The sequence below is a fragment of the Aulonocara sp. 'chitande type north' Nkhata Bay genome, linkage group LG2, assembly GCF_057382095.1.
Source record: "Aulonocara sp. 'chitande type north' Nkhata Bay isolate Kocher_YH1m ecotype deep benthic linkage group LG2, A_spYH_male_GT1.1, whole genome shotgun sequence".
In the NCBI taxonomy this organism is placed as follows: Eukaryota; Metazoa; Chordata; class Actinopteri; order Cichliformes; family Cichlidae; genus Aulonocara; species Aulonocara sp. 'chitande type north' Nkhata Bay.
The window spans coordinates 17916762-17938868 of record NC_141345.1 but is presented as its reverse complement, the minus strand read 5'-3'; the positions used below and the strand labels follow the sequence as shown (position 1 = coordinate 17938868).

Below are 22107 nucleotides of genomic sequence, written 5' to 3'. Positions count from 1 at the left end.
TATCAGTATTATGGTATTGTTTTACACACACACACACACACACACACACACACACACACACACATATATATACATACATATATATATATACACATACACACACATATATATATACACATACTAGTGATGGGATTTCCGGCTCTTTTTAGAGATCCGGCTCTTTCGGTTCGGCTCACTAAAAAGAGCCGGCTCTTTCGGCTCCGAACCGGCTCTTCAGGTTGTTTTGTTGCTTTAATTAATTTATTATTAACAATAATATAAAATTATGCACAAAAGGAATTACTAACGTAAAAACAAGTGGTTTTATTTATATATGTTTATATATAAATATATGCGGTGGCCCCTAGAGACAAAACACGTACAAACTCCAAAACACATTTCTAGCATGAACTGAACTTCCAAAGCAGAGCTACTAGATCACTTAAATTACACAATTGAAAGCATGTGTGTATTGTTTGTGTATTTATACACAGGCACTCATATATATATTCAAATAATTAAAAAAAAAGTTCATTTACCTGTTACTACCACACACCAAATCCGGTCGTTGGTACTTGCTGGCTTGTGTAGCCACAAGATAACAAAGGCTCAACACTGCGCCCAGCATCCTGGAGCACTTCTGTTGTCTTTTGTACGTGTTTTGAGTTTTTATGTGCTTCTGAGTTTTTACGTGCTTCGGAGTTTGTACGTGTTTTTACGTGTTTTGGAGTTTGTACGTGTTTTTACGTGTTTTGGAGTTTGTACATGCTTCAGAGTTCGTACGTGATTTGAAGTTTGTATGTGCTTTGTCTCTAGGGGCCACCGTAAATATACTTTTATTTATTCACTCCACATAAAATGTAATAAATAAATCATATAATACAAAAATCAACTATTCACATTTCAAGTTTTAACTATTTAAATTTTCAGCTTTTTCCTTTCACAAATTTAAAGTGAAAAGAACACAAAACACTGCAAACCACAACACAATTAAATATAAATTATAATATGAAAACAAAAAGAAGATGCATATTCTCTGTCATATGGACCTGCATGAATAAACTTTCTCAATCCTTTATCATCTGCAACCGAAAATAGTTGTGGATGATTACTATACCTTTCTAATGTTGTTGTCCCTGCCTCTCTTTCTCTCTCTCTGGCTCTGTTCCTGTGCTACTGAGTGTAACTACCGCCCCTCCCCCCTCTGCCCAGCGTAAAGCACAAGGCTCGCGTGCAGAGTGAAGCGGAAAAAAAGTGCGAGAGAGAGGCTGAGAGAAAGAAAAAAAAAAAAAACCACGTGACGGCTCGCGATAAGGAGCCGGCTCGCGTCGTTCACGTCAAAGAGCCGGCTCTAAGAGCCATTTCGTTCGCGAACGACCCATCACTAACACATACACACACATATATATATACACATACACACACATATATATATACACACATACACACACATATATATATACACATACATACACACACACATATATATACACATAAACACACATATATATATACACATACATACACACACACACATATATATGTATGTATGTGTATATATACATATGTATATATGTGTGTATGTGTATATATACGTGTGTGTATGTATGTATATATATATGTGTGTATATATATATATATATATATATATATATATATATATATATAAACAAACACCCAGCACGCCCCTGCGGGCGGTTTATCCTTCAAGCTCGGGTCCTCTACCAGAGGCCTGGGAGCTTGAGGGTCCTGCGCAGTATCTTAGCTGTTCCCAGGACTGCGCTCTTCTGGACAGAGATCTCCGATGTTGTTCCCGGGATCTGCTGGAGCCACTCGCCTAGCTTGGGAGTCACCGCACCTAGTGCTCCGATTACCACGGGGACCACCGTTACCTTCACCCTCCACATCCTCTCGAGCTCTTCTCTGAGCCCTTGGTATTTCTCCAGCTTCTCGTGTTCCTTCTTCCTGATATTGCTGTCATTCGGAACCGCTACATCAATCACTACGGCCGTCTTCTTCTGTTTGTCTACCACCACTATGTCCGGTTGGTTAGCCACCACCATTTTGTCCGTCTGTATCTGGAAGTCCCACAGGATCTTAGCTCGGTCATTCTCCACCACCCTTGGGGGCATCTCCCATTTTGACCTCGGGACTTCCAGGTTATACTCGGCACAGATGTTCCTGTACACTATGCCGGCCACTTGGTTATGGCGTTCCATGTATGCCTTGCCTGCTAGCATCTTGCACCCTGCTGTTATGTGCTGGATTGTCTCTGGGGCATCTTTACACAGCCTGCACCTGGGGTCTTGCCTGGTGTGATAGACCCCAGCCTCTATGGATCTTGTGCTCAGAGCTTGTTCTTGTGCTGCCATGATTAGTGCCTCTGTGCTGTCTTTCAGTCCAGCTTTGTCCAGCCACTGGTAGGATTTCTGGATATCAGCCACCTCCTCTATCTGCCGGTGGTACATACCGTGCAGGGGCCTGTCCTTCCATGATGGTTCCTCGTCTCCCTCCCTCCCTCCCTCGTCCTCCCTCCTCCCTCCCCTATATATATATATATATATATATATATATATATATATATATATATATATATATATATATATATATATATATATATATATAGGCTATAGCTCATAACATTTTAGTTATACTTAACACATAATTATTAAAGTTGTAATTACACACTGTTTCAGCATATCTGTGATGTTTGAATAGTTTTAAAAATTGTTACAGGAAAAATGATTCTATGTTTCTTTACCTTCTTTTAAATGTACAAAGATGCCTTTGTCTGCCCTCTGCCTATGGTTAGATTAGTTTAGAATTATCTTTTTAGACTTTCCCAGCAAACACATCTTGTTTCTGGGACATATTGTTTTAGATTGTTTTATCTTCCCTAGCTCTCTGCTGACGAGACTAGCACCATATATGGAGTTGTTTTATTTTATCTGTTTATTATTTGTTATCCTGTTCTCACTGTCTCTGTGCTCTGTGCCTATAAAAATTACCAAGCCACTGTGCATGGTGTGAGTTGTTCTTAGCGGCTCACCCGTGTACACGTTTGATAAAGAAAGTAACTTTGTCTCATTGTGTCTTTATTTCTCCTGGGTCTTTTGCAGAGTTTTCCCCCAACAGGTTATACTCGGCACAGATGTTCCTGTACACTATGCCGGCCACTTGGTTATGGCGTTCCATGTATGCCTTGCCTGCTAGCATCTTGCACCCTGCTGTTATGTGCTGGATTGTCTCTGGGGCATCTTTACACAGCCTGCACCTGGGGTCTTGCCTGGTGTGATAGACCCCAGCCTCTATGGATCTTGTGCTCAGAGCTTGTTCTTGTGCTGCCATGATTAGTGCCTCTGTGCTGTCTTTCAGTCCAGCTTTGTCCAGCCACTGGTAGGATTTCTGGATATCAGCCACCTCCTCTATCTGCCGGTGGTACATACCGTGCAGGGGCCTGTCCTTCCATGATGGTTCCTCGTCTCCCTCCCTCCCTCGTCCTCCCTCCTCCCTCCCCTATATATATATATATATATATATATATTGTAGATCAGCTTGTTAGTGTCGGTAATGCTTGGCTACAAGTTGAACAGCGACAAGGGGCAGTACCCTCCATGGAGAAGGAGGCTAGAGGGCAAGATCAAAGTAGCACGAAGGGAGGTTAGCCAACTAACGGAGTTGCAGAAAGGTGCGACAAATAAGGTGCCTAAGAAATACAGCAAGCTGTCCATACCTGAGGCCTTGGAAACTGCCAAGCAAAGACTCACAGCCTTGGCCAGCCGCTTGAGGAGGTACACCAGAGAGATAGAAGGCAGGAGAATAAACCAGCTGTTCTCCACAGAACCAGCAAAGGTGTACTCTCAGTGGCAAGGGAACAATAAGAGAACAGCACCACCAAGGCTGGAGACGGAGCAATACTGGAAGAGCATATGGGAGAAGGATGCAACCCATAACGTCAATGCTCAGTGGCTAGAGGATCTGAGGGCTGACCACAGCGACCTCCCTGAACAGGGTCCAGTAACCATCACAGTGGCAGATATCCAAGAAAGGGTCTCCAGTATGAAGAGTTGGACAGCACCAGGGCCCGACATGGTTCACGCCTACTGGCTGAAGAAGCTGACTGCACTCCACGAGCGTCTGGCAGCACAAATGAACCAGCTGCTAGTTAACGAGAGACACCCGGAATGGCTAACTGAAGGCCGGACGGTCCTGATCCCCAAGGACCCCAAGAAGGGACCGGTCCCCTCCAACTACCGACCAATAACCTGCCTCAGTACTACATGGAAGCTCCTGTCAGGCATCATATCGGCTAAGATGAACAGGCACATGGGTCAATACATGAGCGGGACACAGAAAGGAATTGGCAAGAATACCAGAGGCGCAAAACACCAGCTACTGGTAGACAGAACAATCAGCCGAGACTGCAAGACCAGACTGACCAACCTGTGCACTGCCTGGATTGATTACAAGAAGGCCTATGACTCAATGCCCCACAGCTGGATACTGGAATGCCTAGAATTGTACAAGATCAATGGGACCCTAAGAGCCTTCATCAGGAACTCAATGGGGATGTGGTGTACAACACTAGAGGCCAACTCCAAGCCCATAGCACAAGTCACCATCAAGTGCGGGATCTACCAAGGAGATGCTCTGTCCCCACTGCTGTTCTGCATAGGCCTGAACCCCCTCAGTGAGATCATTAACAAGACTGGCTACGGATACCGACTACAGAACGGAGCAGTTGTCAGCCACCTCCTGTACATGGATGACATCAAGCTGTATGCCAAGAGTGAACGAGACATCGATTCACTGATCCACACTACCAGGCTATACAGCAATGACATTGGAATGTCGTTCGGACTGGAGAAGTGTAGTCGGATGGTAACAAAGAGAGGGAAGGTAGTCAGAACTGAGGGGATTGAACTACCAGAAGGCAACATTGCAGACATAGAGGACAGTTACAAGTACTTGGGGATCCCACAGGCGAATGGGAACCATGAAGAGGCCGCTAGAAAAGCTGCAACCACCAAGTACCTGCAGAGGGTCAGGCAAGTCCTGAGGAGTCAGCTGAATGGTAAGAACAAGATCTGGGCCATCAACACGTACGCCCTGCCCGTGATCAGGTACCCTGCTGGGGTAATAGGCTGGCCAAAGGAGGAGATAGAAGCCACTGACATAAAGACAAGAAAGCTCCTTACCATGCATGGAGGGTTTCACCCCAAATCCAGCACCCTGAGGCTGTACGCTAAGCGGAAGGAAGGGGGCCGGGGACTGGTGAGTGTCAGCACCACAGTCCAGGATGAGACAACGAACATCCAAGAATACATTAGGAAGATGGCCCCAACTGACCGAGTGCTCAGTGAATACCTCAGGCAGCAGAAACCCAAGAAAGAGGAGGGAGACGAGGAACCATCATGGAAGGACAGGCCCCTGCACGGTATGTACCACCGGCAGATAGAGGAGGTGGCTGATATCCAGAAATCCTACCAGTGGCTGGACAAAGCTGGACTGAAAGACAGCACAGAGGCACTAATCATGGCAGCACAAGAACAAGCTCTGAGCACAAGATCCATAGAGGCTGGGGTCTATCACACCAGGCAAGACCCCAGGTGCAGGCTGTGTAAAGATGCCCCAGAGACAATCCAGCACATAACAGCAGGGTGCAAGATGCTAGCAGGCAAGGCATACATGGAACGCCATAACCAAGTGGCCGGCATAGTGTACAGGAACATCTGTGCCGAGTATAACCTGGAAGTCCCGAGGTCAAAATGGGAGATGCCCCCAAGGGTGGTGGAGAATGACCGAGCTAAGATCCTGTGGGACTTCCAGATACAGACGGACAAAATGGTGGTGGCTAACCAACCGGACATAGTGGTGGTAGACAAACAGAAGAAGATGGCCGTAGTGATCGATGTAGCGGTTCCGAATGACAGCAATATCAGGAAGAAGGAACACGAGAAGCTGGAGAAATACCAAGGGCTCAGAGAAGAGCTCGAGAGGATGTGGAGGGTGAAGGTAACGGTGGTCCCCGTGGTAATCGGAGCACTAGGTGCGGTGACTCCCAAGCTAGGCGAGTGGCTCCAGCAGATCCCAGGAACAACATCGGAGATCTCTGTCCAGAAGAGCGCAGTCCTGGGAACAGCTAAGATACTGCGCAGGACCCTCAAGCTCCCAGGCCTCTGGTAGAGGACCCGAGCTTGAAGGATAAACCGCCCGCAGGGGCGTGCTGGGTGTTTGTTTATATATATATATATATATACATATATATATATATATATATATATATAGGCTATAGCTCATAACATTTTAGTTATACTTAACACATAATTATTAAAGTTGTAATTACACACTGTTTCAGCATATCTGTGATGTTTGAATAGTTTTAAAAATGAATCCTGAAAATGAAAATGTTAATCTGCAGACAGCCTACACTCCTCAGAGCAGTCAAAAAATATGAAGATCCTTAAACAGAAGCAGCAGGAAACACAGCCAACTTTCCACATGTGTTGCTCACTATAGTTGTTGATGTAGCAATGGAACACATTTGGAAGATCTTTTAGCCCAGGGCCCCAACGAGCTGGCTCATCAAACATTTCCTCCCAACGAGAGCAAGGTTCCTTAAATATTACTGTAACTGAAGAACAACCAACAACCACTCCATACTCTCACCAGGTTCTGCATCACCTGCTGCTATACCGCCATCGATGCCTAAAATTTATTTCAGGGAGGATGAAATCATATCATGCAATCCCAATAAAAGGGACCTGAGTCTGCTGGGTTATTAGCTCCAGCTCCTCCTGCTGAATCTGTGATTATTCGTTCAGCACACACAACAGAGCATCAGACCACATTCTTACCTGTCATAAGAAATTAGCAAAACATATCCAGACAACAATGCAAACATATGACCAACATTTACACATCTTATCATATCACTTTTATTATCAATAGCCTACTGAGAAACAGCCTATTCATCTATGTCCTCTGTAATGGAAATCTGTTTTTGATCTATATCATTTGACTTACTTAAGCTACCCTACTAAGTCCCACTGTACTAAATAGAGGACATCCTGGGCTTACCATTGATATCTCATCTGTCTGGGTGGCCTCTTTTAGCTCCAAAGAGGAAGGAAATCACAGACAAAGTTCAATGGGAAGATTCTTTTTTTCCTCGGTTCTCAGGAGGATATGAACCAAAATGAGGATATGGTTTACAAGAGTCAAGACAACTTGCTTCAGCAGGTAACAAAGGCAGCGATGAGGAGTCAAACTGTGGGCTGATTTCCACTTTGCTTTTTCTTGTCAGCTTTGTATATGTATAAATATGTAAGCTACAAATAATGATTATTCAGAAGTATTATTCAATCATCACACCCGTAACCTCCTGAAGTCTAAGTTACAATGTGTGATAATCCCATGTGTCAGAAAATTACTCTTTGTTCCCTGACTGCCAAAACCCAGGAGAATAATTTGATAAATATGCACCGCATACTGACTGCCTAGGGTTAGGTTTAAGCTTAGAGCTGGGGTTATCTGATGATGACTTAGATGTCAGAGGGTTTATCACAGGGGTGTCCAGCTCCAGGCCTCGAGGGCCGGTGTCCTGCAGGTTTTAGATGTGTCTTTGATCCAACACAGCTGATTTAAATGGCTAAATTACCTCCCCAGCGTGTCTTGAAGTTCTCCAGAAACCTGGTAAGGAGCTAATCATTTGAGTCAGGTGTGTTGACCCAGGGTGAGATCTAAAACCTGCAGGACACCGGCACTCGAGGCCTGGAGTTGCCCACCCCTGGTTTATCATATATCAGGGTGGGGGTATACCACTCCTTCAGACACACCCCCTTATCTGTGAATATTCCTGTATAGTAAACAGTCTGTAAAACTCGGTGTGTCCGATTCCTGCTATGCACTGCTAAGATCAGTGGCTGACAGCAAGTGAAAAATACAAATATGCTATCTGCATTTGACCATTTTGGAGTACAGCTTAGCTTGCCTGTAAGCTGTATTTAAACTGTCTCAGCTAAACTTCTGCTGAGGTTTGCTTTGAGCCGTCCTTCTGATGTTTGCCAAGGCAATCAGCATACTCTGATGAAAAGTCAGAGGGCCTTATCGAACCATGAAATGATTTAAAGTGGCATGTCTTCATCTCCTGTTTCCCATCTTTCTCTCTCAAAACCATGCCCATTATTCACACTGCTGTACTTTTAACCCAGCTCACCTCTGGATGTGGTTTTTGGATACATTTCCTATTTTGGGGGAGCTTCAAGTGTAGATGACTGTTGTGCAAATCAAACAGTACTCCCGTCTGCTGCTATTGGCTGTTTCAACAGCAGATATTTTGACATGTCACATCAGGAATGACCGAGGTGTGATTGATGGTGTTAATCACAGAGTCCACTTATAAACATTCCAGTCCTTGTATTGTGTACATTTGCTCACTTGCATACACCTGCATGACACAGAGCCATCATTACTGACATCAGCCCCACCTGTGCTTTCCTTCCAATAAGAAATCAAATGTTTAAAAGCTTCTTTTAAAATAACTATTTCTCTCTCTGATTGTTGGGGAGAACATACAGGGAAAAAATTATGAAGCTATACTTAGTGATATATCTCTTAAAGCTATTGAATGTAGCTCTTTAGTGAGCAACAGAACTACAACATAACTAGTGACATCGGTCAGAGCGTAAAAAGGCCATTACTGGATGCTGATTACGGTGTGAAGCTCAGTAATGTTACAGAAAGTCCTCCGAATTTCCTCAAAATCTACTCCCATTCATGACAGACGGTTGATTTGACCTCATACTAAAAGTTAGTGATTCATTAGCTTGATTGTGTTGGGACTCCTTTACTTTTGTAGGTTCCTACATGTTTGTTCTTGAAAAACCCATGACGGAGCCTGCTCTGTTTGAACCAGTGAGCTTAGTTAAACGCAGGGTCATTTGCATTTACTGGAATGCAAACTGGAACCATTTTTCATTCACTTTGACATGATTATGTTTTTCTCTGCACATAGGCCAGAGCTCACAATAGCCATGGTGGAGTATGCAGAGCCTAATTTTCGAGCTTTCAAAAGAACAAAAACATTTCCCTCGAACAAAGAGATCAGGTTTTATTTTATTTTAAGTCAAAATCCAGTGGTCTTCCCTCCACTGTTTGACATCTTTAATACAACTTGTACCTGAAAGAGTCTCTTGGTTATCCTGTAGGTCAGGAATGTCAAACTCATTTTACATCGTGGGACACTTTGATCTTTAAGTGGGCTGGATTACTGAAACTTCCCATTCTGTCAATGTAAAGACGTTTAACTACACAGTCTCAATATCCTCCTGAGAACCAGCTCAAAAGATGACATCCTGGCCTTTCCAATGATATCTCATGTGTTTGGGTGGCCTCTTTTAGCTTCAAATAGGCAGGACATCACAAAAAAAAGTTAAACCGAAAGATCCTTGTTTTAGGGCTGGGCCATATCATACCGTTCACGGTAATACCGGTATAATGTTGGGCAACAATAAGAAAATGAAATATCGCGATAGAATACGGGTAAAACGCGCATGCGCAGTGCCTTTGTTTTCATACGCACATGACGGAAAAAACACGGTGGCGATACAGAATGAGAAGGGCGAAAGTGGATCGTTGAATGAAATAGATGAACCAGAACTGGTTTGTAAAAATGCTGCAACTTCAGTGGTGTGGAACTGGTTTGGCTTTCGTCCATCAGATACACAACAAAGCACTATTTTTGGTAGCGCGTGCTAGCGAGCCGTCGTTATTACCGTGTTTTTTGGAAAATACGGCACACTTAAAATCAATCCTTTGATTTATCTGAAAATCGACAGTGCCCCTTATAATCCCGTGTGCCTTATGTATGAATTCTGGTTGTGTTTACTGACCTCGAAACGATTTTATGTACACGGCGCTCGAAAATCTGTCAAATGTTTTAGTACGACTTTGCTAAGCTACGATGGATTGTCGGAGCATTACGGCTATCATAGGGAGGAGCCTCACGGAGTGATACGTACTGTGCTTCAACATAATGGTACCGTATAGTGTGTGTGTATAACCTCTTTTTAAGTTTTGTGGATATTATACATGGTTATGCTGAGGATATGTCGGCCAATTCCCACTGGAAATGCCTTTTGGTTAAACTGTCAGCAAGGAATTTGCATTTGCACTGTTAAATTTTTAGATAACTTTAATGCACATAAAAAACAGCTGCTTGTTTAAGCGAAAATACATTGATATTTTTATTTGCACTAATAAAGTTGTGGAGTTGTAAAGTATTTTGTCTAGTGTCAATTATATCGTCAGTTATATCGTTATCTCAAATTTTCAAATGTATATTGTGATAAATATTTTTGGTCATATCGCCCTGCTCTACCTTGTTTCCTCGGTTCTCAGGAAACAAAAAGAAGTGCAATTTAAACTGTGTGCCTCAGTTTTTCTACATATTAAACAAATTGTGCTGCAGGAAACAAGTTTTTCGTGTATAAATTCTAAGAAATAATAGCCAATTCCTGAATAAGTCAAAGTCAGAAATTCCGAGTTCCCAGTTGGAAGTTTTTTGTTGAACTCCCACTCAACTCGGACTTCTTGCTCAGGAGTTGGATCAGCCCCAGATACTTTGATCTATCAAAGCATTATAACATAAGTATTATCCTGTATTGCTAGTGATACTTGAATCGCTCTACTTTGCTAAGAACCAAAAGAAATCTGTTTTTTTTTTTTTTTCTGGGTCTGATGTATCTGGAACACAGTGCAAATGTTTTAAATTACATAGAAACGTTTGGTAGCTCATTGCCCGTGTTTTTGTTAATAATGTCCCATAGTGGAAAAAAACTAATTTCTAAAAAACATCTATCACTTTATTGTTTATCTATTACTTAATAACACTGATGTAGTAGGAATGCGGTGCGGGGAAGCTCTTTATCAGTTGGCAAAGCTTTAAATGCAAATACACATTGTCCAAAGTTGTCCAATGGGCCTTCATTGCTAGGCCGACTCTGGGACCCGGGCCTTATGTTTGACACCCCTGCTGAAGAATATTGAGAACTGAGAAAGCGGAACATTGTGTGCCACACGGATATAACAACGAGTTACCGTGACAAACAAAACAAAACCACACAAGTAAGGCACAAACATAAACTGCAGTTACTGTGCAGCTAATATATTTTTCCCTTGCTTAAACAAACCAATTATGTGCCCTCCGCCAACGAGCTCGCACCCACAGTCGCGAGTCATATCTCTGCACTAAACAAACCCAGACTGTAGTTTATCTGTTACATAAGCCTCTGAAAGTGGACTTACACCTATAGCCACAGCCAGCGGCTTTAGCATGTTACCAACTGCTGCACTGCCTGCGAAGACGCATACGACATTGAAACTCTTGTAACCCATTTTAGTCTCACGTCCCGGGAGTTTACCTACTGCAAAAGACATATACTGGGTAGACATCTTGGCTCAGCCCAGACCGTGCCCGTTCAGCCTTACCCTCGCGTGGCGGGAGCCACAATGACGCCAGTTGCACCACTACGTAGGCGGCGTGCACCGCGATCCCTCAGGTGCGCATGTCAGCGAAGGGGTTCCCTAGCGGTAACGCAGTGAAAAAGCGAGCCAACAACACTATTTCCGGTTTGAAAATTGCTTTCAGAATAAAGGTTTAAAAAAAAACATTTTCAAAATGTTTTAAGCCAGCGGTCCCCAACCTTTTTTGCGCCACGGACCGGTTTATGCACGACAATATTTTCACGGACCGGCCTTTAAGGTGTCGCGAATAAATACAACAAAATAAAACTAGTACCCATACCGAAAAAAAGAAGATTTATTCATAACACACGTGAAAAGACCAAGGAAAGCCGAGTAAACGATAAAAACGATAACAAAATAACGCTGAAAACCGATAAAAACCCTGAAAACTATACATTTCACACCTGAACCTCAACTCTCGCGGCCCGGTACCAAACGACTCACGGACCGGTACCCGTCCGAGGCCCGGGGGTTGGGGACCGCAGTTTTAAGCCACTGAATATTTGAGTATTACTGATCTCAGAAAAGGAAAGAAGTAAATTATACAATCAACTGTCATTTTTGAATAGTTCAGGCTCTGTCCGGAAATGGACAATAAATCCTGCTAGTCTATCCAAAATATAATGATTGTGTGGGGACAGAAAATAGACAGCTGCTCCCAGCTTTTGAAGTCTTGAGCTTGGTAAACCAGCCAGATTGCTTTTGTTGATGTAAAATAGTTGTACATGTGTGAAAAGACTTATAATTTGCGGTGTTAACAGATATTGGATTACTGTTTAAATACTCCTGCTCTCAAAGGCGGCCCTCCACAACATTTTATAAAATTGTTTAGGTTTTTTTCTTAATTCAGGATAAAATGAAATCTCCTGTCCTGAGCTTGGGATATTGAATCTCACTGCAGCTGGACAATTCTCTAAGACTGTGTGGCGGCCAGTTTTTCTTTTCTTAATTTTTCTTAGCGAAATAAACTGGAAATAAATACTGTTTAAACTGGGAAAATTCTTCAAAGGTTGAGAAAAGTTCTAATGAATTCTCTTAAACATTTTTTTTCCACCAATGACTTTTTTAACCTAATAAAATATAGCATTAAAAAACATATTTGTTTTGACTGTTCAACTGCAAGTGTGCTCATTCTTGAATCTATGCCTTGAACAGCTGCGGCAAGCTTTACATGGATGGTGCTGTTGCAGTGGATGTTTTCTGACACATCCAAACAGGGCATGAATTGTTGTTGAGAAAATCAAAGAACACACACACACACACACACACACACACACACACACACACACACAGACTTGTCTTCACGTTTTTTTAGAGAGGTTTACGGAAGTGCCAAGTATTCCATGGTCCAACTTTTCAGATGTGTCATCTTTTTACTGTTAATATCACTGCAAATTGTTGTATGGAAGTATAGTAATCATGTTTGCAGCCCAAATAATTCTATGCATGAATAAAGTAAAGGTTTACTTCCATCCTAGGAAAAGGATGCTTCTTTGGGGACATTGCACAGAAAAGCCTGTCAGAATATTAATTTAAAGGCGTTTCCTATGAGACTGTAAACATGTAACAGTGAAAAAGCGGATTTACTTTTGTGTTATATGAGGATGGAGGAGAGCAAGGTAGTTGTGTCACCTTTAGATGGTCGTGGTTTAATTGTGAAAAACGGAATTCGGAAGTGTTGCCGTCTTTGCTGCTAGCAGAACACAGGCCGCAGTGATTTGGTAGCCGCTGCAGTAGGAGGAAGGACCGCGGTTCTACCGCTTCTATCTTTCAGTTTCGCCTCAAAATTTGCTTGGTGGTTCTTTCTGGTAGCAACCAGTTAATTATATGTAGAGTAACGATCTTATATGACAGCTAAATCGTAGTATTACTAACGGACAGTGATATCAATCGCCATTTTAATCGCACGTTTTCCCTGTCAGAAGCGCTAGCACAACAATGGCTCTGAAAAGAATTCACAAGGTAAGGAAGTGAACGGCGAGGCCCAGGATTTCGCAGTTTGGTTATAGATCTAATTCCAAGGTTGTCTAGCGGATGCTTGTCCGGCAGATTAGTTGTACTGACAATAATTTGAAAAACGGATCTATTTATTCAAGTTAGGTTTGAGCTGGCAGCTAACGGTCTGTGAGTCTGAATAGCGAGCGGCGACACTGAGAGCAGCAATGCGCCGCCTTTCAGTGCTGCTACAAATGGGCCAACTCCACCATTGGCTGTGTTAGCTGTTCTTGGTTGTGTCACATAGCTTCACAATCTGTTTCGGTTCATTAAGAATGTATTCGATACCGCGTATAAAAAGATGTTTAGCTTGCCATGGTTGTCACTAGTTAATGGTATTAGTGGTGTGTTAGCTGCTGCTGGCTAACATTATCTCTCCCGGTTGTTGGCTAGTTTGGATGCAGGCTAGCCCACTGCATTTCTATCTTTATAGTAAACTAGCGGCAGTTTTCACGATATGCTATCAGATATGTCTTCATTAGTCGATATAAACGGCAGCCTACGTAGCTAACATTATTCAACACGGCGGCTTTCGTTTACTTAACCCGCTATTTGATTTGACAGATAACTGAAGTTATCCGGCTAGCGGTAACGGCTAGCTCAGGAGTCCAGAGCTTATTTAATTAAAGGACGGACGGCTTCTTTGTCGCTAGCCATTTAAATACCCGATCATTTGCTGTTGTTAGAGGAACAGTAAAAGTTCAAACATAATGATCGCTATATCGGAAGCGAGCATGTACCTCCTCCCCGTTTTTTTTTTCGTTAACTGTATATTGTCATCTTAATTCATAACCTGCAGGTTTTCGCAGTAGTCATGTCAAAGCAGCCATGTTATTGTTTGCATTGAACATGCTTATGGCTCAACGGGAGAAGCAGTACATAAGGAAATTCTTGTTAATGTTAGCAGCGAGTCGGTGTTGTAAAAACAGGCCCCACGCGTTGTTCGCCTTTGATGGCATGTTGCTGATAGCAGGCGAGCCCTATAATCGTTATTGTGCCGCTCGTCTGATTGAGTTAGCTCCGCGTTGTTTGGTCCTGTTGCAATTAATTCCCCACGTAGCATAAAGGCATGTCATAATTTGGCCAGGCAGCTCGCTTCATGTTTCTCTTACATGACATCCTGTGCTGCTGTCGAGCCGGAGAGGTTAGCGTTTACGCTAAGCTAACGTTACCAGCATACCGTTTACTGCGAGCTAACCAGTTTACACGGCTGTGTGGGCTATAGTAAAAGCTTTGTCAAATTATCGTGATCTCGGTTTGGGTGTACGTGTGTTAGCCGCTCTACCTGGAGAAAGGCAGTTACGTAATAGCGGTCAGTGCCATAAGCAAAGGCTCGGGGTGCTATAGTAGTGTTGTTGTGTCACCGGGAAATGCTTTGAGAGTTACTGTAGCAGGGAGCCTTTATGGCTGTGGCACCGGCCTCAGGAGCTGTCTGAAAACAAGACAGAGCTCCTGGTGAGCAGAGGAAGTAGTAAGTAGAACAGCCTCTATAAGATTATTGAAGCTCTTTTTTTTGTGCCCACCCCAAACACATGCTTAAACAGAGGAAATTCTTGTGTGGTTATTTTTATGTTGCATTTCCTTTTTCTCTCTGTTCTTTAGATTGGGGTTGCGCTGATTGTTTAATTAATAGCCCGATATTGGTGTTTGTAAAACAACCTGGCTAAACCTGATATTTCTGCTTGCTCCTTCTTTGTTATTTGTTTTTTTATCATCTCTTCTTTCAGTTTATTCGGAGGATTGTTGAAGGGAACTTTAAAAATGTGTATATTAGAAGGATATATTCTTAACGATTAAGTTGAATTTCTGAGACAAGTCAAAATACACTGATAATCGTGTTTTAGAAATGAGGACATTTTCTCTGTTAATGTATAGACTGCTTGGACCTCACACAGAGAAGAAGAAGAAGAAGAAAACAGCAAAGTGCTCTGTTCTATACATTGTAGCTAAAAGGTTGAGATGCAGTTTGGCAGGTTCACCTTAAACCTTCCACACTTTCCTAACACCCTTTGATGAACTCAGGGAGTTGACTTCAATCTTTAACATTTTAAATTTATTTTCAAAATGGAAAATATTAAAATCAATTACTTTATATTATTCTTATTTTTTTCTTCATTTGGCCCTACTTAATTACAAAGAAATAAATGTCATTCACCTCTTAAACACACTGTCTGGACTCTTATCTGGCACAATACTGATGTGACACAAAAGATAAACAGGACACTTTCATCAGTGAATGCTATCCTGTATGCAGATGCTGGTGTTTTTAGCCCTCTTATCTGTTCTTAGTTTTTATGGTCTATTTAATGCTTCGCTGTATGGCCGGACCCAAACAACTCACATCTCTTTGGTTTGTCTCAGGAGTTGAACGACTTGGCACGGGACCCACCAGCCCAGTGTTCTGCAGGACCAGTAGGAGATGACAGTAAGTCAACATTTAAACCCACAGTGTCACGTTAGCTGTGTGTAAGCAGGATTCAGAACCCTTTCCCGCTTTTTATTTGAACTTATTCATAATCTTATGTGACCAAATCATTTTTCAATCATCAAATTATACTCGCATATGACATAGGAATCAATGACAGATCCATGAAGACCAACATCTATAAAATAGATTAAATTAGTGTTCGTTTCTGCTTGAAGGTTATTCTTAGAGCTCACATCCAGGAAATACCTGCAGCTCCTATTGTGAAGATTTCTGGGTAATTATAAAAGCATAACCCACTGTATTGCTTCATGTAGGTTTTACTTTTACTTTCACAGCAAGGGTATTTTTTCTTTTGTAATGTTGGGAGTAAATCAGAGTTCAGATTTCTTTTTTTAATCTCATAGACTGAACCAATAATGAAATGCAGAAGGCATTAACTGAACTGAACTTAGCCCTGCAGTATGTTTGTCAATGTTTCCTTGTAACCAGTACTTTAAATGTTGTATGTAAAACTCCCAAGGTGCTTCTATTATTGCAGGTTAATTAAACAAAATTTGGTCCTAATGCTAAAATTTGTGTGCAGAGTTAAAAAAAAAAGAAAAGTTCAGAATATTGAAAAACTTTGATGATATGGGGATTTTTTTTGTACTGAAGGAAAATGTTTAGTGAGCAGTTTAACACTTTCTCTTTGATGCGTTTCTGGTTTGATCAATAAGTCACTCAGTCCTAAACCACAGTGTCCACAATCTTGTGACCTGAGGTTTAAGTGTCAGTAAATCCAGACACTTAAATGCCTGCATAATTTTGGAATTTTCACTTTGGCTCGATCTCATCAACTTGGTCTTGACCCTGCTGTAACGTCAAAATCCAAACTGTAGTTTTTAATGACCAGCGTCCAGTTTAGTTAGTTGCTTTTAAGAAATATTTTGATACATTAAGATCTTGTATTGTGGTAGATCTGACGCTGTCCCGTGCTATATACACAAACAGATACATTCAGTTAATCGCTCTGATGATGTGCCTTGATATTTAAGTCCATTTAACGATTGCTCTTATTCTGTCTTGGTAATACAGCAGTGTTTTTACATATAGCTGTAATCCTTTATAATCATGTCTTTTATGAATGATAGTGTGGGAGTAATAATAATTGCCCTAGATGGGTATGTTTAGAACAAGTAGCATGAATAAACACAGACAGATTGTATTTAGGATGTTTAAAAAAAAAAATAGACAGAGTGACTATATTAAGTGTATGCACGCTGATTTAAATATGAACTCATGGACTTGCAAATTACGTGCTGCCCCAGTCATTGCACAGAGGTTGACGCAAACTTAGCCAGGAGTAGTAATGCGGCGGCTGCCTGCCCGACACATCCTGAGTGCAACACCTGGGTTCAACAAGAGACCGACACCCACGCTGTTGTCTCATGTTTGAGGTTTGTGACGTCTGCATACATAACCAGAATCGTCACAGGGTGTACAGTGCAGCTGCTCTAATATGTTGTATTGTTTTTAGGAAACAATCTACATGCTTTGTTTCTTTAGTCTGTTTTCATGTCTTCAGACTGATTTTTGCATATTGATATCTGTTCCTAAATTATTTATTGAAACTATTCTTTAAAACAACAAAACTTATGTGCAAGATTCCTTGAAGATTATTAAATGAAATATGAATATGTTGTGTTGAAACTCAAGACTAACCCATGAATGTGTTAATATCCTTTGTGTGTGCGTGTGTGAGGGGGGATGTTGCATTTAGGTTCCAGTCAAAACAAAAACATTTGATTTTTATCTTAGGACCGCACGCGCAGGACACGTCCATACGTGTCTGCATGCTGTCAAGATCACAACAACCGTCTGAGGAGTTTTTCCTTTGTTTTAAAGTCTGACATTTTAATGACACAATCATAGTGTGGATCCCGTAAGCACTGCATCCTGGGATTTTGGTGTGCAGTCTGTGTTTGTGCACGATAGCGTCTAACTTTTGTACTTGTGCGGGGAAAAAATCAGTAGCAGAACTTTTTATTTGTTTGCTGTACACATCGCTTCCTGCCATCAACATCAAAAAAACCAAGACGGTGTCTCTTGTGAAATGCAGTTATTGTGGCTTTCTTCACAAATGTGACATTTCTCCTCAGACAGGATGCTTGAATTGGACAGGTTTAAAAGATCACAGTCAGATTACAGTGGTTTGTTTTGGTGGTTATCCAAGCTCTTTAAAAAAAAATCACTTCTTGTTTATTAATTTCCTCTGAAGCAGCAGGTTAGTGTTATTCATGTGCTGCAAGTGTATATGTAGTCATTTCTAATTAAGAAAAGACTGTCCTCAGCTGCACTTTATTTAAAGCCTGTTACTCAACTGTATAAATAAACAGGCACGCTTCATGTGGCATTATTTATTCTAACACTTCCCAGACACACATCATGTCCTCAGTTTCATAACAAATTTCTCCTTTTTTGTTTCAGTGTTTCACTGGCAAGCCACAATAATGGGACCCGTAAGTACTCACACAGTCACAGCTTTAACCGTTGCTTTAGGTTTATGGGAAATTCACGTACATGCGCACGACTCTGAATTGTTCTCACTATAAGTTTTCTACCTGCCTGTTTCCTTTTATACCATAATTGTAATGAAGCCCATTGGGCTTCTCTCTCCTTCAGAATGACAGTCCTTACCAGAGCGGGGTTTTCTTCTTGACCATACACTTCCCCACAGACTACCCCTTCAAACCGCCAAAGGTGAGCACCAGAGCATGCAAAGAAGTAGCTTTTCATAAACAGAGGGTGCCTAAGTTCCTCTTGCCCGTTAAAGCGTGCCACAGCTTTACGTCGTTCAGCTTTCTGCCGTCTCCCCCTCTTTCTTGGCTCCCCCCATTCATCTGTTTTCAGGTTGCATTTACCACAAGAATCTACCACCCAAATATCAACAGCAACGGCAGCATCTGTCTTGACATCCTGCGATCACAATGGTCTCCGGCTCTCACCATCTCCAAAGGTAAGGAGATGTTTCTGGCTGCAGAGTAAAAGAGAAACGCCCCGTTTTCTTCTTTTTTTTTCTCTCGTGAAAGCGCTACCTCCAAATGCATTCCTGTGGCAGAGGTCCTTGATTTAAACTGGCGCAGCACTATCTCAGTGAATGTCAGAGATGGTCCTTGAGCTAATACAGTGGTTTACACAAATAGCGTCCCTCATGCACTGTGAGTGTTTTTGTAGACCAATTATGTTTATGATCAGAAGTGGAATAGATGGGACATGCTAGCATGTGAGGGTCATCCAAAGGAAAATGTATCCAAACTCTGAAAATGTCAGTTTTTATGTGTGAGAACTCTTAACCTTTTGTGTGGTCTGTTCCAGTTCTCCTGTCCATCTGCTCTCTGCTGTGCGACCCAAACCCGGACGACCCATTAGTACCCGAGATCGCCCGCATCTACAAGACTGACAGGGAAAAGTGAGTTGTTTGCATGAATAGTTTGCTTTCATGTGCCTTTTCAGATTGTTGCTAGTAACACTGTTGCTAACAGTGTGTGACATAACAGAAAAAATTGAAACTGTCACCACGAGTCTTTAAAATAGCCGCACAGTTAACAGTGAGGTTCAGATGTGTCACTCACTCCCCACATTTGGTTTCGAAACACCCAGACAGCAACAGCAAACCTAACTCGGGGCTTCATAATGGGCAAATATCCTCTGTGGCCATGTCCAACTTTTATATACAGGCTATGGTCAAGAAGGCTGTTTAATGTTAGAGCGTGTGAAACTTGAGCTTTTTGATTAGTCATGCGTGAGGGTGAATGAATGCAAACATTGGGGCACAGACATGCCACCTTTCTGGAGTTGTCACCCCGTTGAGACGATCAGAATTTGCTACCTGTGAAATTAACGATTGATCGATAAGGCCGGAGAGCCAGAATTGGCTCAACAAAGACTCCCAATTTGGCCCACTGGCTCTGGAAAGTATGAAATATTGCATATATTTTGGATTTTAACTATTTTCATAACTTGGAACTTTTATAAAGACCCAAAGAGCTCCCCATGGTCATTTGTGCTACATCAAAGTAATTAAGTAGTAGATAAATGACTAAATGGCAGAAAAGGTCCTTTTTTTATATATATATATAAATATCTACTATAAAAAATAATAAAATCTTACAATGGGTCCACAGTAAATAAAAAATAAAAAAATTACATTTTATGTGAATGAACAAATTAAGTCACAACTCTTTCAGTAACTTTACACATTTATTTCTGAGGGATTTCATATGAAGCTAAACATCTTTATCGTGACAGAAAGGAGAATGGCACTCGTCTGAGCCTACGATGTAAAATGAGGACGATGTGTCTGCTCTGTGCCATTCGCTCATGAAATTTCTGCCCTCCTCTTTGGCTTCTCCCCAGCTTGATGCACTCTGACAAAAACCTAATTGCTGTGCAGGTTTAGTGACAGGCAGTGGATGGCCAATTAAATTGTTGAAAGTGCAAGCAAGTTTTGAACAGTCACGGTGACGTCGCAACAGAAACGTGATGCGGCCACACTCGTTGCGATTCAGACTTCGGGGAGCATCTGCTCTAATTCGGGCTCCCCGTTTCAGACACGTTGATGGGACCAGTCAGAGTAAAGGCAGTGGTGCAGATTGACTACAAGTGTTCAACATGTTGATCCTTCACTAAGTTAAAACTGACCACTCTCCTCTCTTTCTCTTTTTTTTTTTTTTTCTTTCTTGTTCACAGGTACAACAAAATAGCTCGGGAATGGACACAAAAGTATGCAATGTAGTGTTGGGGGTGGAAACATGGCCAACCACCTCTACGACGTAAAGGCTAGGGGAGCTTCAGACGTAAAGAGAAAACAAACAAAAAAACCATACAAACAAATGAAAAGTTTAAACAAGATCTTGTTGGTTTCCATTGGAGTGCTTTCTTTGAGCCACGCCTCCCCTTCACCAGAGTACCTGTAAAACTCCCTCTGCCCCACCTTCTCTCTCTCTCCCTCTATTTGCTCTATCTTTACCCCTTCCCTCCCTCCGCCCCTCAGCTCACCCACCCCTCCTCTAGTGTACATATTGTCAACTTGCAATGGTAAAGCCCATCTCCCCTTTTTCACCACCTACCAACTCCTCCTCCATCTCCTGACTTCTGTATTCCATTTGTCACCAAGCAGGTTGGGCTGTCACCGATCCTCCACCCTCCCCTGTTTATTCCCTGCACGCCCGCATTCTCACCCACCATCACTAAAAGCATTCCTTTAAGCACCAGTCAAGCTTTGAGGGGACCTTTTTCTTCCCCCATTATCTTCCAGTTTAATTTTATTTTTGAGGGGGAGGGGACAGTAAGATGGAGGGATTTTTACACTCTGCACCCTTTCTTGTTTTTGTTGTCCTAATGATTTCCATCTGTAGGGGTGACATTTCAAGGAAGTAGTCAAAGGGCACTCTGTGTTTTATACAAGGCTATGTAACATGGAAAAAAATTACACGCAGCCTATTTTTGGTCTTCTGTTGGATTCTATGAAAGGACTTGAATTTATCCCCACACCTCCTGTTCCTCATTCCTCCCTCCCCCAATCTTCCCTCACCCAAGTTGACCCCTTTGTACACACACACACACACACACACACACACACACACATGCACACACAACTGTAACCCCCATGTCACCCTCACCACCATCGTTTCTTTATTCACAAAAAGTGGAGGTTCTGGACCAGGTATTTAAGCAATTCATTTTTTTTCTTAGTTTAACCTGTGTTTTTATTTCCCACCCCATAATTCTTTAGTTTGCTTTTATCTTTCTTTTTTTGTTTGTTTTTTTTTGCTATTGTTAAATTAGAGGCTAACATCTTAAATGGCTATGGGACTGGCTTGGGCTCTGGGTGCGAGGAGAACCCACTCTTCTTGCACAAAACCTCTGTATATTGAATTACCTGAGAGGCTCGTTGAGCTTTGTGTGTTGATTAAACTGTGTAATAAAAACCCTCGACTCCTGTGTTGACTCATACTCAGCCTCTTTTTGAAGAAGGCATACAGAGGCAGGTTGGCAACATCTGAATGCAGTTAAGAGGAAGTTCTGCAGAAATCTAACAGGATAAATAAGATGAGCAATTACCTCATTCTTTTATGGTTACCTCTATTCCACAGAATTCTGTGAATACTGGGGAGCATAACAAAAATACAAGACTTGAA

General features: G+C 42.0%; 2 protein-coding genes across 3 annotated transcripts in view; one reads left to right on the top strand and one right to left on the bottom strand.

Moving 5' to 3' along the window:
- LOC147337592 (protein phosphatase 3 catalytic subunit alpha-like) overlaps window positions 1-11552 on the bottom strand; it is a 49447-nt gene extending 37895 nt beyond the window's left edge. The window contains exon 1 of one of the 2 annotated variants that reach the window (XM_086306735.1): window positions 11470-11552. The gene's annotated coding sequence lies outside the window, so the exon portion shown is untranslated. Of the gene's footprint in view, window positions 1-1096; window positions 1266-11469 lie in introns of those variants that run through there. The other variant, XM_086306745.1, reaches the window with a different exon arrangement.
- A 1636-nt stretch (window positions 11553-13188) lies between these two features.
- ube2d2 (ubiquitin-conjugating enzyme E2D 2 (UBC4/5 homolog, yeast)) lies at window positions 13189-21897 on the top strand. The gene is made up of 7 exons (XM_086306695.1): window positions 13189-13467; window positions 15862-15925; window positions 18395-18426; window positions 18590-18667; window positions 18818-18923; window positions 19283-19376; window positions 20657-21897. Exons 1-7 carry the CDS (start codon window positions 13444-13446, stop codon window positions 20700-20702), a joined length of 444 nt encoding a protein of 147 aa, XP_086162821.1. The 5' UTR covers window positions 13189-13443; the 3' UTR covers window positions 20703-21897.
- The last annotated feature ends 210 nt before the right edge of the window (window positions 21898-22107 follow it).

Excerpts from the sequence above, each read along its gene's own strand:
- ube2d2 (XM_086306695.1), top strand. The coding sequence starts at position 13,444 with ATGGCTCTGAAAAGAATTCACAAG. Across the intron at positions 18,427-18,589 it reads AAGCCACAATAATGGGACCC|AATGACAGTCCTTACCAGAG; the intron begins GTAAGTACTCAC and ends TCTCTCCTTCAG. Across the intron at positions 19,377-20,656 it reads TACAAGACTGACAGGGAAAA|GTACAACAAAATAGCTCGGG; the intron begins GTGAGTTGTTTG and ends TCTTGTTCACAG.